This window comes from Melanostigma gelatinosum (assembly GCF_949748355.1).
Source record: "Melanostigma gelatinosum genome assembly, chromosome: 12".
NCBI classification, from domain to species: domain Eukaryota; kingdom Metazoa; phylum Chordata; class Actinopteri; order Perciformes; family Zoarcidae; genus Melanostigma; species Melanostigma gelatinosum.
This window is the reverse complement of record NC_136645.1, coordinates 20964093-20980450: the sequence shown is the minus strand read 5'-3', so window position 1 is coordinate 20980450 and position 16358 is coordinate 20964093. Positions and strand designations below refer to the sequence as shown.

Genomic DNA, 16358 nt, shown 5'->3' with positions numbered 1-16358 from the left:
CAACCCACGGTGCTGTTTGCACACAGCCATATGTCACAGTTGTTGTGCATTCAGTACTCCACTTCACTGCGAAACCTTTTGTTAATTACATGTATTGCTATGCATCGCAGTAGTATCGTTATTTATGGCTGATGAACGAATTCATTTGCTCTTTAACAAGTTTGTCATGAAATTTTTGATAATGATGAAAATATTGTAGTTATTATTGCAATGGTGAATACTCTCAAACTATCTTTAGCATAATACTCAAGACTGCAAACTGTTTCAACAAGCAACATAACAGGGTAGAAATAAAGTAACAGTATTTTATCCTTGTTTGATACAATCACTGGCTTCCCTTTGTTTGTAGAAACCCGGCATCCAGCTGTCTCTTTCACCTCGAGCAGTATCTTTGTGAGGGATTTGTTTTTTTTACTGTTCTCACTAGTTTGTGTTTGATAAGTGCCAGTCAATGAACAGCAGCCTTCAGTGATTTTAACAGCTTGTATGCATAGGTCTTGCTTAAATGTCAATAATAAGATATTGGGGTATGTTTAAAATATCCATAAGTTCTGAAAATGACATGTTTAGGCATGAATAAATGATTGGAAACTAATGAATATTCCAAAAATATGACTTGTATTGTGTTGTAAATGCTATGGTCAAAATATTTTTCAACAACAGTTGTTTTAATCTGTAGCTCACACTGTGTAACAAGTCTCTAAAGAGCAGGTGTTTGTCTGGCAAAACTCCCAAACATTTAAGGATTAAATTGATTCATTGTGATCTGATTCACTGGACTAAAATGTGTGTTTTATAGTTTAGCTTGAAACTGTGAACACATTGTGCTTCCCCTCAGGTCACATACTGTATAGACCGAAAGCATCTCCTTCACAGGTCTCAGTCCTGCTCCATGGGAATATAATGCTTTTTAACCTCATGTAGTAACTACAGCAATCAAGACTGTTTCCATTCATGTTCTTTTTCCAGTGTTTATGATGATTATGTATAATCACCTTGATATTACTGTAGGTCCACCCACTGAAAGCTTATCACGCCAAATGAAATTGGAAGAGTTGCCTTGGAGCAAGTGTTTCTACATATTCCCATTTTTCTATTTTTGGTATTTATTAGCGGTAACATAATAATGATAATAATTGTTCTTATCAATAATAGTAATAATAATATATGAAATCGTATTCGTTGGTGACCCGTGTTGTCACAGTCTCCTCCTTTGTCTCCACAGACCCGATGTTTTCGTCTCTTCACTGGAAGCCTGACGTGAGAGGAAGGTGAGATCTTTTTTGTAACTTGGGTGAACCAGCAAACATTACAAACGTATATCAACCTCACACATTTCCCCAGCTGCTCTTTGGATTTCAGCAGGTGAGGTCCGATGACATTCCAGCTCTTTGAACTTCTATGAGTTTAAAAGCACCATGGGGGATTCAAATTTGCATATTCCTGGCACAAAATCAATACACTGCTCTTGCTCATTTAAAGAAAACGCCTCAACGGCTGCGTACCTCGGCATCCCAAATCCTTTCAGGCTGCTTTGCTAAGTCAGATATTCTCACAGGAGCTTCCCCGCTGAGACACAACCCCGAGCTTCACTTTTAAAGCATCATACCGGAACTGTCGACTCTAGGTACTTTTGACACCTGAGGTTTATTTTTCTGGGGCACATCTGCCAGTATTCGCCATTCCCAAAGGGTTTTACGACTGTCCACATGCTTGAACTTCCAGCTTCGTCACGGTTCTGCTCTGTAACAATACTGTCCAGACTGCACAGGTCAGCCAGTCCGGGATACACACAGGATCCCAATTATGGGTCGCAGCCCTCTTTTTCCATTTCTGTGAGTTTTTTTTATATTCTACATTTAGTTTGATATGAATATTTAAAGGAGGAATAACACTTTTATGTTTGTTTTGCTCCTTTATTCTGGACATGTGTTGTCAGATATATATTTTAAAACCAAGCTTCTGTTCCTGACATCCAAAATCTATTAAAAGTGCAAGATCAGAGATGGGAAGCATTTTGATTCCCTCTGAACGACTCAATATGTCGATGGCGAGCCACTGACACAGCGCTTACGTTTCTGACAGCGCTAATAGTGCTAACAGTACTAACAGTGCTAACAGTACTAACAGTGCTAACAGCGCTAATAGTGCTAACAGTGCTATTGATTCTAACAGCGCTAATAGTGCTAACAGTGCTATTGATTCTAACAGCGCTAACAGTGCAAACTACAGCAAAAGTGCTGGCAGAGCTAATAGTGTTTACCTGAGGGGGAACCGGAGGGTGGGTGCAACGCTTCCATTGGTTGGGACGGCTTTATCAGCTGTAACCGGCGTATTAAAGCAGCGCAGAGCGGCGGCCGTGGGCTGGAACGCTCGCATGCACAAACTAAAAGCATGCGTGGCCCTGCTTATTTTAACAAAGCAAGGAGAAGCACTGATAACAACACACAGAGGGATAATGACTTCATTCTCTGATCAGGTAGACAGTACTCCACTACATCTTTACAAAGAGAATAGTCATTTTGCTACTGTATTAATGATCAGAATGTTAGATCCAGCTCCTTTAAGAAAAAAAGTGAAACGATCTGGTCCCATAAAGGCTTTACTGAGCAGTTATTCTTTAAAAGGTTTGTGCATCTATAATGACGACTCTGTGTCACACACAACCATCTGTTTTCTGGAAACGAAATGTGAGCTGGCTCTTCTCCATGTATTTTATGATTTGGCCAAAATTCTGGTGGTTTAGACAGGTTCATAATTAGCTCCAGCTATCAGCACCAACGCCAGCTTTGAACCAGTTTTTGAAAGTGAAATTGGATCACTGTGTACTATGCAGTCTCCGAGGAGGTATTTCACCAATAGATTCTGCATAAGTACAGTAATAACGCCACTGTTGACGACCTAGATGAAGTTTCTGCTGCAACGTGTCTCACTTACATCAACAACTCCAATTGAATCAACTATGAAATTGGTCTTTTTACAAGTGACTTATTTTGCATTGATTTGAGTCACATAAATAAGACATTTCATCTAAAAGACTTACAAAAAATGTGTAAAAATATTGTATCCTACATATTTTGTACAGTGAAGTAGAATTTATAACATTTCATAACATGCATCTAGATTATTCCTTGACTCAGAGATGAACTGTTCTGTTCAGAATACTCTGTTCTATCACGTTGTGTTTTCACATACTATCCTGACAGTTCTGTTGTGACTTTCAAACAAGGTTTGAACCCAAAAGCATGACTCACAGACGGCAGATGGAGTTCAAAAAAAGTGTTCTTGTTTGATGTGACAGGCAAACCCTTTCCAAAGGGGCATAAACTAGCTGTCAGACAGGCTGGATCGCAATGGTTTTTGGATGCCTCAGTAGACGATCTGAAAAAGTGTAGGTGGAAATTGCAACCCAGTCGCCAGAAAAAATGTTGGCAATGTACATTTCTGAAAACCACGGGATACTTTGGATGTTGTTTCCCAACGAAGTACGTTTCATAAATACCTTTCATAATGTCCTTGTATCATGCTTGCAGAAACACACAATGTCCCGTGGTTTGTGAAATGATTGGTTGGGTTTAGGTAACAAAGCGAATTGGATGAGGTTAGAAAAAAGAGTTTTGTGTTCAAATCATAATGTATCGACCTAACGTACCAGTTACAACCGTAACAATGGAACTGGCTTAAATAAAAAAACATCACCTGGAGTGGACTTTCTTAAGTAACAACATGTAACAACCGTGAAAATGTTATGTCACACATTTTAAGCTCACATTTCGTTTATTTTGGTTTCGCATATACACACAGTGGCCTCCTGGGTGAAAGTCCTGTGTTTGTTAGAGCCATCCACCGACACTTCCACCCTTAGAGGACTTTCTTGTTATACTAGTTATTAAACAAAAAAATGCTCTAATAACAAAGATGACGCATTACACTTCCTGTCTCCAAAGTGGCCGTGGTCATGGCGTGTTGTCGCTGAGGAATGAGAAGCATGTGCACGGGTGGGTGTGGGGATCAGGTAACTGGAACTGGCGGGAAAAAACTGAGGTCAACTGCAAGTTTGATTGGGGGGGCGACAGGTGAGTTAGTGACTGCCTGGAAAATAAAAAATGAAAGAGAAAGCAATGAATGATATAACAGGAGACTCTGGGAATGATCTCAAAGGACCTACCGCGCTCCACTTCATGATAAACCTGCTGTAACAGGCCTGTTGTGACATCATTGATACAGGCGTGGCATCATGTGCAGCATTGCTTGACTGTGTTAACCCAAAAAAGCAAATTGACCATTTTGTCATTCAGTGTGAACTCACTGAATCAGAATGAAAGAAAGTGAAAAGTACAAATAATGAACAAGAGTATGTCTAATATATATGGCAACAGACAAAACAGATAACTTTGGATTCCAATGTGAAGCTGGTCTCCGCCAAGCGCTCCCTCACATTAATGATTCAGCTGTTCCCAGCAGCGAGGAGCTGTGCAACGCTTCCACACTTAATCCTTTTGAAGATGAAATACTTTCTGAATGCATCTCTCAGTTGGCTGCTGTACAATGCCAACAAGGATCAAATTGACTTCCTTGTTCTCGAGTAAGAAGTCATTGAGGGGACATGCCAGGATATGCACAATCTCATTAATTGGCTGGCTGCTGAAGTAAAAGTATTTTTCGTCTATTATCTCAAGATGACAGAGCGCTTGGCTGTCAACAAATCTAATAGCGGTTCCCCTCCGCCTGGCCAGAGAGGCCTCTCCATCACTGCTCGGCAGCCACGGGGCACCGCCGGTATAACAGCAATTTCATTCCCTGCCACCCTGGGCTCAGCTGGCACCCAGACAAGCTTTCCATCATCACTGGCAAAGATGATATTCAAAATAGAGTGCGGCAATGACGGTGAATCAAAGTGTGTACAAATAGCATTGATCCAGAACAAGCGTGTGCAGGAGCGTGACTGTATTAGTGACATAAAAGCAAGAAGGGTTTGCATGGCCGAGGAGCTGGCATTCCTCCAGAGACTTGACATGATTTCCCCCCCCACCAGTAAAATGAACTAACTCTGCAGGATGCGACCAGGTTGTCAGAGTTACTTTGGTCTCCCGCTATGGACTAGTTTCTCCAACTTAGGTTTCCATGCATAAGAATTGAGGGCAATGGTTTAACCCATAAGAACCCAAACACATTTTTCCTCAAAGGGAAAATTACAGGGGACATAAAACAGACTAAATGGACCACATGGAACACATTTCTGAAAATATTTTCTAAATACTACCCCCTAGTGCCAAAGATCTGAAATGTTACATATATGTCACAATGGGCATTTACGTATAGATGTTTTAGCCGAATGAAATTGACAGCACACACACACACACATGTATGAATGGACTAACATCCGGTCATAGCCAGATCACAGATAAGATAAGAGATAATACTGTTTAACAACCTGGCCACAGGCTAGCTTAGCACCACTCGTCTAAAACCGCTAGTGTAAAAGAACACTACAAAAATCTGGTCTTTCTCATCATTGCCCAATATAAGAAATATATAACTTGTTTAGCTGAGAAAACATGATTAAATATGAGAATGTCTGTCCCATGTTATTACATATGGCTCGACCTCTCCTCCACTCAAACAGTTTGTTACCACAAGAACAACATATCGGCTCACAGAAGGTGCAGCAAGAGCGGGTTAAATGATCCCACTCAGGAAAGTGCTTTCAGTCCGTCTCCATTCTCTGTCAAAGCTGCACTAGAATGGAACTCCATCCCAGTAGAGAACGAGACACATTCAGTTCATTGAAAATAAATGGTTAGTCAGTACCCCGCTCTGTCAACACGAGAACGTACCTGCTGCTTACTGTCCTCAATCTGTCTGCTGTCTTGACAGCCAGTGGACCCTCATGATTGCTGTGTCAGACTGACTTATATATTTCACCAGTGGCGGCTGGTGGAAAATGTTCTAGGGCCATCCTATCAATTTCAGCAAACATCCCAGTATGATTTGATGCAAAAAAATGTAAGTATCAGACACTCATTATTACTTGGCAGTTAAATATTTAACATGTATTCCAACACGAAAAAAGCCGTAAATAACACTTATATAGTATAATCTAACATGTTTATTTATTGAGATGCCCCTATGGACCTTGTTATAGGAGGTAAAGATCAGGAGAAGTAAACATGAAGTGTAATTATGAATACTGATGTTAAATTAAGCTATGATGAGTTTTCACTGTTAATTTAACATCTCTATTACATGTTGATGCCTCCATGACCAAGTTAAGCAGATGAGACTGAGGACAGCTATGTAGAAGAAAAGATGTTCACTTTGCATAATATGTAGCTTGACAGAGTTCTCATGTGTGTCCTGGTGTTCTCATGTTTCCTTACCTCCTCATCCCTCACTCCCTACCCTGGTGTTCTCATGTTTCCTTACCTCCTCAGCCCTCACTCCCTACCCTGGTGTTCTCATGTTTCCTTACCTCCTCATCCCTCACTCCCTACCCTGGTGTTCTCATGTTTCCTTACCTCCTCATCCCTCACTCCCGTAACTGTCCGTGCTGGATCCGTCCCCGTTGTTTTAAAAAGCTAAATAAGTTATTAGCATGACGTCATCCAGCTAGCCAAACCTGTCTGGTGTTTCCCGCGAGTCTGCTGTCTGATTGTGAGGTCAGGCTGATCTGATATCAGCTCTTTGGCTGCAGAATCTCCGCCGCTGGCGCGCGCCCTGGGACTACAGATGAAAAATAGCCTCTTGGCTAACTCTGGCGCACTTACAGGACTGTTTATTAATGTGCACTGTGCCCAACCAAAGAAACCAACAAATAAAATCGAAAATAACGACTCAAGTGTTGAATATGAGTCACTCAAACAAACTGCACTGTGCGCGGAGGCGTGGAGCCAACTGTGGCATGCAGGCAGCAACACTGTGCGCTCTGCCAGCACCGGCTCCTCCACTGGGAGGGGAGGATCCACGGAGCTGCAGCTCGTGATCCCCCCTTCGGTGTTGTCGTCTGTTTCCGTGGAGGTGTAGTAGTGATGACAGCCTCAAAACGCCGACCAGCACCCACCACCACCACCACCACCCCCTACACCTCCTCCCGGTCGACTCAGGCGCATTGCCGTGCTTCCCCCGTTTTCTCCGGCGTCGCTTTTGGACCCCGAGTGTCCCCGCAGTTGACCGTTGACTGCAGCAAGCAAGTAGTTCGTGCACCCCGGTTTGCAGTGTGCTCGCTGTACCCGGAGAGCTCAGGGAAATACTATCTGGGTCGACTGGAGACAACGTTGTCTGGGCCGACGTTCGCTTTGCTGCGTGAGGGAACCCGAAGTGGCCGCGATGGAGAGTCCGGGGGGCGATGCTGCGCTCACGTACTTGGGGAAAGCGGAGGAAAGAGACGCGTGTTATGACCTGGAGCATCTGCCCCCACTGCTGGAGGACGAGGTGAGGCACATTTGTTTTACATGAATGTTTTAACATTTTGGGATTTATTGGTTGGTTATATTACATGATGTTTAATAAATGACCCACTGATGAGGTTTTTCTCCCCCCCCCCCCCCCCCCCTTCAGAAACCACCACAGCCTACGTATTGCAGAGGGTTTAAATCATTATATAATGAGCACTTCAGCTGAATGAAGACTTAGAAGTTGTGAGTCCATGCCCCGTGTCTTCACCAGATGACAATGACACCGATGCTGCATTCTTCTTCATATTTTAGTGTGTCACGATAACTTCTTCCTATGAGGCTGAAGAAGTGTTCACACCCTTAAATCAAGCAAAAGCACCAATAAATGAAGGAAAAGTCTTGTTTTTCAAAGTCGACCTGAGTCAAAGTACAGACGTATAAGCAAAATGTATTTAGTAAAAGTACTTTAGTAACTATACTGTATTCAGTGAAGTGCTTGGTGTTGTTGTTCCCTATAGGGGTTGGACCCCTCTGAAGGGTCTCCAGATTAATCTACGGGGCCCCTGAGATGAGTATTGTAGTAGAAAAGCAGAAAAAACAAAGCTGCGTACAATTGCATTCATTCTTTGGGCTTTGCACTGTAGCTGTAGATCGCTGACGCCATTTTAGCCATGAACAGCTGTTGAAATTGAACCACTCAGCCCCTCGTTAACGTCTTAAATGTGACAAGGGGCCCCAGAGATCTCATCTTTTGTAAAGTGCCGCATTCTAAAAACAACCTGAAGCATCAAGTAACATAAAATGGATTTGCTCAAGTGAATTATTCTCAAAACTGTGCAGGAGTAGATGTACGTTTGAAAGTGTAAGGAACTTCAGTCAAACCACACATCCACTAACTCCACCAGGCTCATCAGAGCCTCGGAGCTCAGAGGCAAACCTATATAGGACAGCATATTTAACTTGGGGGTGGGGGGGGGGGAGGTGAGAGAGACTTCCAGCTTTCCACTGCACTATTCTCCTATTCTCAAGGGAAACCTCTATTTATGGGGCTGCTGCTGCTGCTTGCAGTGGCACTTTTCTGCCCTGTAATCACGCTTTACCCCACTAGATCGCCTCCATATGCTTTGTTCACAACCTGCTGCAACTCTCCAGCACCCACAAGAGAGCCAAACGGATAGACACAGTTCAGAGTACAGATAGACATAAATAATGCCATGGAAGAAGAAAGAAGTTCATGGTTATGATTATAGTGTTTGACAGTTGTGTCTTTGTGATGCCCCCCCCCCCCCCACACTCCCCTCTTGCAGCCATCTGTCTGCGTCAAGGCCAGCTTTTGTGTTCACTCGCTAAACGGAACAGAGGATCCTGTCGTGATCAGACCATAATGCATGATGCCGGATGCCGCGTGGAATCTCTGAGATCACCGCGTCTGCCAGGATAAGTGGGGCCACTTTGTAACAGTGGATCACAGACGATGCAGTGTGTTCATGGCATGCGGGGTGTGTGGAGTCACTCCATGGCTTAAAAAGTGTGTGTGTGTGTGTGTGTGCGTGTTAGCAGGTTGTCATGTACTTTGTGTATCAAATACCCTTATACTGAAGTAGCAATTCAGCATTAAAATGAGGGCACTGTTTCAGGACCATTGTTGAGACCTTTTTAAGGTTCATTTACTGTCATTGTACAAAACAGGGTTGCATAACGAAATGTCCCTTTATGCCACATGAGGAAAAAGTATTTTTTGTGGCGGATGAGTTGAGGCGTCTCCTTGAGCACGAGGACAGAAGCTGCTCTGAAGTCTGGTGGTGCAGCAGCAGATCTTCCTCGTATCGCGTGCCAGACGGCAGCAGGGTGAGCAGGTTGTTTCTGCGGCGGGTATGTTTGGTCCACCCTTGATGAGACAGGGGCATTCAACACTTTCTCAAACTGAAGATGACTCCCGAAAAGTAGCGTTGCTGTCAGTGCTTCACGCTGTCATCTTCCAGTGGTGAGGTCATTTCCAGTGACCAGTGATCCTGTGCTGCTAACATTTTTAAAATACAGTCAACAGCATGTCAGTTTTAATTTAGTGAAACAGGAAAGAAAAAAAGAACACACCAGGCACCAGCTATCGATCTGACGACGTGTTAGCCTCTGGGGACAACGACCAATATTTCAGGGATTCCTCCTTCTTCTGTGTGTTCCGTGTGTACGTGAATTGTTAGCTGTTCGATTAGCAACTTGAGAGAAACATAATTGCTTTTTGAAGGCTATATGTGTTTAACGACCAAATGACATTTTGGCCAATCTCTATAAACAGTTATCTATATATGATTGCAGAGAAATAAATAAAAAAAGCTCATGAAAAGCTACGTCTTTGTCAGATGATAGCCAATGGTTGACGAGGTCCTCCACTTCCCTTGCTCTCCACACGGACTGTTTACCTGCATTCAAGATGCTGACCTTGCGGCTTCAAACCGGCAGTTTTGAATGTATTTTATAAATGTATTACATACATAAATGTATTACATGTATTACAATGTAATACATAAATGTATTTTATGACATTGGGTGTCATAAAATAAAATGAGTAAAAATTAGCTTTGCAAATGTTTTATGGCGGAGCAAATGCATTGAGCACATTTGTTAGACCTCAGGGATACGCACAATGCTTTTCTGATGAGTAATATTGAATGTAAACACAACTTTTGTTTGTTTATAAGAAGTCTCCACGGGGCACCTTTAATTCACAGGATTAGCCCAATACAGACATTCCCATTTGGCTTCCTTATCTCCCTATTTGTATCTTTGCAAGACGGCACTCCGTATAAGCCGGCACGCTGCTGCTGCTACTGCTACCATTGCGTTATAACTGTAGTAGCAGCATCCACATGTAGGATCTAGTTTCTCCGGGCTTTAGGTGGGACTCTGTTATCTGTCTCCAGCGCCCCTCTGTGCTGCAGAGAGTGATGAGGCCAGAGTCTTAACGGCAAACTTTAACTCTGCACACGCTGTATTTGCATTTTAATGAATCCGTTCCACGTGAGTTGGCTGACTGAAGCGCAGCAGAAAGCAGGGAATGTTTTTGAAAAACTCTTGTTTGGTGGTGCGTTTGAGGCGCTCAAGGAGTGGAGGGAAATGGGAACCGCCTGCCTTCTAGTCTCTGTTGCTGGGCATTAAAAAGTATGAAATGCTCTGCAGAGAAACCTCGCCACATTGAAAGCCTTTCTAAAGTAGTACAATATTTAAGCGGCTGGCTAGACTTGACTTGGAAGTTTCTAGTTTTTATGGCTGTAGGTTAAGCCCTAATTCTGCCTCCTTTTATCCTCTATTTTGTTAAGACAACAGCGATTGGTCGACCTAGCTAAATAGCTACAAGCTAATAGAAAATAAATCCTCATTAACATTTTCCCTCACACAAGTATTGAACCTAGAAGGCAACCTCTGGTTCTGAAAAGTGAAGTCAATGAGGTGAATGAATGAAGTGCCTTAAACCTGCATTCTTTCTAATGTCCATCAGGGGGCGACTCCTCTGGTTGCAGAAAGAAGTCTGATTGTTCGGAAGTCTATGAGAAAATGACTCTACTTCTCTCTAGATTTATTTCGTAAACATTGTAAAGATGAGTTTATGTTCTCAATCTCTAGTTTCAAGCCTTCTTCAATGTTCATTTAGTTTACCTTTAATGGTCTATTTAGAGTAAAATAGACCACAAAGCAGGGTATTCTTTAGGGCGTGGCTACCTTATGATTGACAGATCTCTGCCACGCCGTCACGACCTGCAGTCCAAATATGGTCACTTCTGTTTACTGGTTGCAAAAAACCAAGATGGCGACGGCCGAAATTCCAAACTCAAGGCTTCAAAACGGCTCTCCACAAACCAATGGGCGACGTCCCGGCGACTACATCCACTTCTTGTATCTATGATTGAACCACGTGTTTGTGTGAGCTTACCTGGACATTCTTGTGTGTGTATTCTGTCCCCAGGAGAACGTGTCTCTGGCAGACATCCTGTCCCTGCGGGACAGCTGTCTGTCTGAGGAGGAGGTGTGGGCGGTGTGTGCAGAGTGCGTCCTGGCACTGCAGAGCATCCGACCCTCCCACCTCTTCCACACCTTGTGCATCACACCAGACACGCTGGCCTTCAACGCCCACGGGAATGTGTGCTTCATGGAGCAGCTCAGCGGTGAGTCGTCAGCACGGACACGCTGTCATTTATGTGTTTGTGCAAATTTGAAACCACTTTCCGGACATTGTATACCCTTTGATTTGCACCTTTTTTTTGCATGATATTTATCTTATGATATTATGGGTACGACTTCTGTCATGCTACTGGTCAAGCTGACTGGTGACGTGCTTTTTTTTCAATATTATTCGTATTTTCGTGGTACGGATATCTCCTCATGCCGGAACATTTAGAAACCAGAAGACAGAACAGAGGAGATCAGAACTGCATTGCAGGGTTTTAATGCGAAGTCGGCCCCTAACTGCAGCTTCAGCTCTGTTCAGCCCAGAGAGGAGGGCTCTTTTTTATTTTTATTTTTTTTATTCTCTTCAGCGATCTGATGCCCTGATCTGTATCACTTTCAACGAGCAAATTCCTGGATCTCTGGGGGCTTTGCTGAGGTCTGCTCTGATTTGCACAGACAACGTAGTTCTCCTTCACAGGGCTGTGAGGCCCCGCGACAGCCAATGAATTATAATCCCTCACCTCCTCTCCTCTCCTCCTCTCTCCTCTCCTCTCCTCCTCTCTCCTCTTCTCTCCATTTATCCTTCCTATCTCCACGTTTCCCCTCTCATTCGCTCTGTGTCTCATCACCAACACGCCAGCACTGTGGCACACACACTTATTCCATGCCCCGATGGCAAATAATAATTGATGAGCATTGATCAAATCAACAGTGTCAGAGTTGCCAGGGGGATCGTCGTTGTGGTAACGGCTTGGTTAGCCTATCAGCGGGCAACCTGCGCTCATATACACTTCCCTTTAAAATGTTGCATCCACACAAATCTCCATTGGTGATAGAGAGACTTTGGAGAGGTACTTCGGTGGCTCTGTCGGCTAAAGCCCTTCACAGCTTCATTTGCGTTCGTTCTTTATCGGATCGGGCCGTGAGTCATCCTGTGAATAGAAAGAGAAACCACACGCGGTGACCCCGGTACACGGTGCATCTCTGTGTCATCAATCAAAACTCTACGTTCTCCGCCCTCCGTGCCCAGCACAGTTTTTCATTTTGTTTTATTGAGTTCTTTGTGCATCAGTCATGACATTTCAAGCCAACGCGCGCGACCCCGTGTTCGTGCAGAAACGGGCACAATAGAGCGACCTTGAGGGACTGTGGTGATGCATCTCAGTGAGCGGGGCCGTTGCCACAACGACTCATCAATAGGGTTCATTTCAGCTCATTAAAACTGCATTCATAGCAGCAAGGTAACAAAATGTCCTCCGGAGATTTTCGCACAATGATGACCGAGACAAACTGCGGAGGTTTAGCATCGCGAGCAGCAACTCTGTGCCGTGAGGGTAATGTGATCAGCGCATTAGGGAAAGTGTGTAGAATCAGGAATAGTGCTCAGCTCATGCTACCTGTTGTGCTAGTAGGAAAACATGACTCACAGAGTTCTCTCCATCACCCCGGAGGCAACTGAGTCACTGATAACGGCTGTCCTTTTCTTCTTCTTTGCTTATTCACTGCTCATTTCACCGTGTCACAGTTCGTCCTCACTACATGCTGAAGTATCTTGTCCTCCTTTTCTACTGTCTGTCCTTTTCTCCTTCTTGTTTGTTTGAACTGTTGACCTTTGGAGAGGAGAGGAGATGGAAAGAACATGCACGGGGGAGAGGTTATGGATAAGGAGGGGAAAGGAAAGGAAACAAAAGTTGGGAGGAAAGGAAAGAGGATAGGAAAGATAATGGAAAGGAAAGAGGAGAGTAGGAGAAAGGGAAGGACAAAGGAAAGAAAATTAATGGAAGGAAGATGCCAAGGTGGTGGTGAAAGGAAAAGTAGGGACAGCTAGTGAAAGGAAATGAAAAAGGGGAGAGGAATGAAAGGGAAGAGGAGAGGAGAGAAATAGGCAGGGAAGGATAGGAGAGAAAAGGAAAGAAAAAAAAGAGGAAATGAAAAGGCAAAGTAGGGGAGGAAGTTAAAGATGAGGGGAGAATAAAGGGGAGGATGCAATAGTAAAGGAAAGAAAATAGGAGGTGAGAGAGCAAGAAGGGAAAGAAAAGAAAGAGAAGGAGAGAGGAAATAAAACAAGCAAGTAAGGAAAAGAGGAGAGTGAAGGGAAGAAGGGAAGAAAAGAGGCGAGGAGAGGAATTGTAAGGATTGGAGAGGAAAGAAACAGATGCAGAGATGAGAAGAAAAAGGCTACAGAGGAGAGGAGAAAAGGAGATCGGCCTCACAACACCTGGGAGAGGACATCATCCCTCAGCAGACAAACCCAGATCTGTCATGACCCACTTTACTCCTCTTCCTCCTCTCCTCCTCTTCCTCGAACGCTGTCTCTCTCTCTCTCCCTCTGTCTCCACGTGCCTCTCTTCCTCTCTCGTCCTATAAGTCCAGCCGATGGGGTGCATGTCAGTGGTGGTGTTTTCGTGCGTCTGTGTGTCCTTCCTGTAGCCGGTCTGGGCGGTGGCCTATTTGAGGAGGAGGAGGAGGAGGAGGAGGAGGAGGAGGAGGAGGAGGCCGCCGCCGCTCCGTCTTCTGATCGGCGGATCTTGTTCCTCAGGGATTGTCTCTGACGTGTGAATTAGGCAAATGAGGGGGAAACGGCGGCACCAGCTCACTGGACTGTTGTGGTTCAGCGCATCCCTCTGATTTGCATCTCATGGCGGTGGAGGCTTAGCGAGAACGGGTCACGGTACAGAAGCGACGTGGCTACGCATCAAACGGCCAGCGTGCCGCTCGTTCCCTTTCGATGACATGCTGCATGCTGTTCTGGCGTCTTTAATGGTGCTGATTAATTGCCATGTTTTGATCCTTGCAGATGATCCAGAAGGCTCCTTTGTGCCTCCTGAATTCGACAACACGGGCAGCACGTTCGAGGTGAGAGAGGCCAGATCTGCTGATAGATTTGAACCTGGTCACAGGTGCACACATTCACCCCTGGGACAGTATGCACCGCGCAGTCACAGGCACCGTGGCGGTGTTTGCTGAGAGAGAAGTTCCCCACATAGGCCAGCCAACATTCAGCTCCGACCTCACCTCTGTCTGGTAATGTGGAATAAGGTGGAAGCAGCACTCAATCACGCACGGTTTGCCACTTAAAACAGTACTTCTTCCACTTCTGATTTTAGATCAAGTGCTACATTTCGAGGTTATAAGAGATCATTTCTTAAATGCTATTTTATGGGCCTAGAAGCTGTCTGAACGGATGACTTTTCAACGTATCTGAACATACCAACGTTAGGCCACAATACAATAATAACACCTCAGTTGAAATAAACAGAATTATTCTCACTCATCTGTATCTTGTGAGAGACTGGAAGGACCTTGTTGTAACTTTTGTGAGTGAGGTACTGAAACCTGAATTCCTCTAGTGGATCTGTGTGTTGACATAGATCATGATGAGGCAGAATATACCTGCAGCTCCATGTATGAGTGTCTGTGTAGTACAATGCATATAAATCGTCTCTGCTGCTGCAATTCTCTCACTGGGTCCTTTCTTTTGTCTCCGCGCCAGTGACGTCCGTCTGTCCTTTTCCAGTGATTTTTCAGGGACGACCTGAGGGAAGACATCTTTAAATTCAACACAAACATCCAAAACACATGTCTTAAGAAATGATGTGATAATTATGACAATTTCAAACAAATGTCTAAGGACACAATGATGAAGACATTTTGGACAGACATGGATGTAAACGGCAACACGACTGGTTGGTGGAGGCGTGTAACTGCGAGGCGATGAAATATACTGGTAGGATAAGTACGCATTCTTCATCGAGAAGACTGTAATTCAAATACATAATTTACCTCGGTCACCTTTACATTCATCTCCAGATACTTTGCGATACATCTGTGTCTGCTGGATGAAAGTCTTGAAATGAGTCTTTTTGCTGCCTCTGATGCCACGGCGTTCTGTGGAGCATGCAGCATCAGTAAGCGGTGTCACTGTTCTCACCATAACGCAAATAAATTCACAGCTGACTTATGTAACAACATTTTAAAAAGAAATCGTGCATTCTAATTGTGCCTTCTGTCGAAACACAGAAACATGTCTCCTCTTCTTTCACACGTTTTTTTCTCAAATGTGTTCTTCTGAAGGGAGATATTACTCACGGCCAAAGCAACGATGTGAGCAAAACAGGAGCTCAGGCCTTAGACGTGTGAGTATTTGCGCTTCTATTGTTGGTGACCCACACTGGGACCCTCGTTGCACACGTGTTTACCACATAAGTACGGGTGCAGTCCGCTTCAGTTGTTGGGAGTGACCGCAGTGTCCGCGACGTGAACTCAGAAGCACCTGGTTGAAATCCGCTGCCGCCTTCGAGCTGCCCATAACATCCACTGTCAGTGTAGCAAAGCAAAACAAAAGCTCTGTCCCGAGTATGGACAAACACATGACCATTACCACCCAACATGGCAACAAGATGCTGGATTTTCTCAACGCTTTCTATCGTCGTTCACAGGCTGATCTCTGTACTTACTGTAAGATCGCAGCTGCAGCTGCTTCCTGATGATGATGATGATGATGGTGTTTTCTCCTCCTTTTATACCCGGCTGCAGGGCCATGTTTACTCCTTGGGCTCTACGCTCTCTGCCGCACTGAACTTTGTCATCGAGCCGGAGCTGGAGGCCGAGCTGGGGGAAGAAATCCAGAAGCTGCTGGAGCAGATGCAGGAGGAGAAGGCCGAGCACAGGCCTCTCCTGCAGGTACCGGCACCCTGCTGACTGTGCGTAACTGCCAGAATGATTCATAGAAAGGTGTGAAAAGGTGGGGGGGGGGGGGATAATCAGAGCTCTCACTCCAGCAGAAGTGTTGTCATGGTA

General features: G+C 44.5%; 1 protein-coding gene across 1 annotated transcript in view; it reads left to right on the top strand.

The window, feature by feature from the left end:
- Positions 1–7326: 7326 nt before the first annotated feature.
- The window catches only part of kndc1 (kinase non-catalytic C-lobe domain containing 1), a gene marked incomplete at its 5' end in the record, with an annotated part of 41164 nt that continues 32132 nt past the window's right edge, over positions 7327–16358 (top strand). The window contains 4 exon segments of the mRNA XM_079279587.1: positions 7327–7431; positions 11356–11554; positions 14356–14414; positions 16095–16241. Of these exon segments, the coding sequence (XP_079135713.1) occupies positions 7327–7431; positions 11356–11554; positions 14356–14414; positions 16095–16241 (510 nt within the window).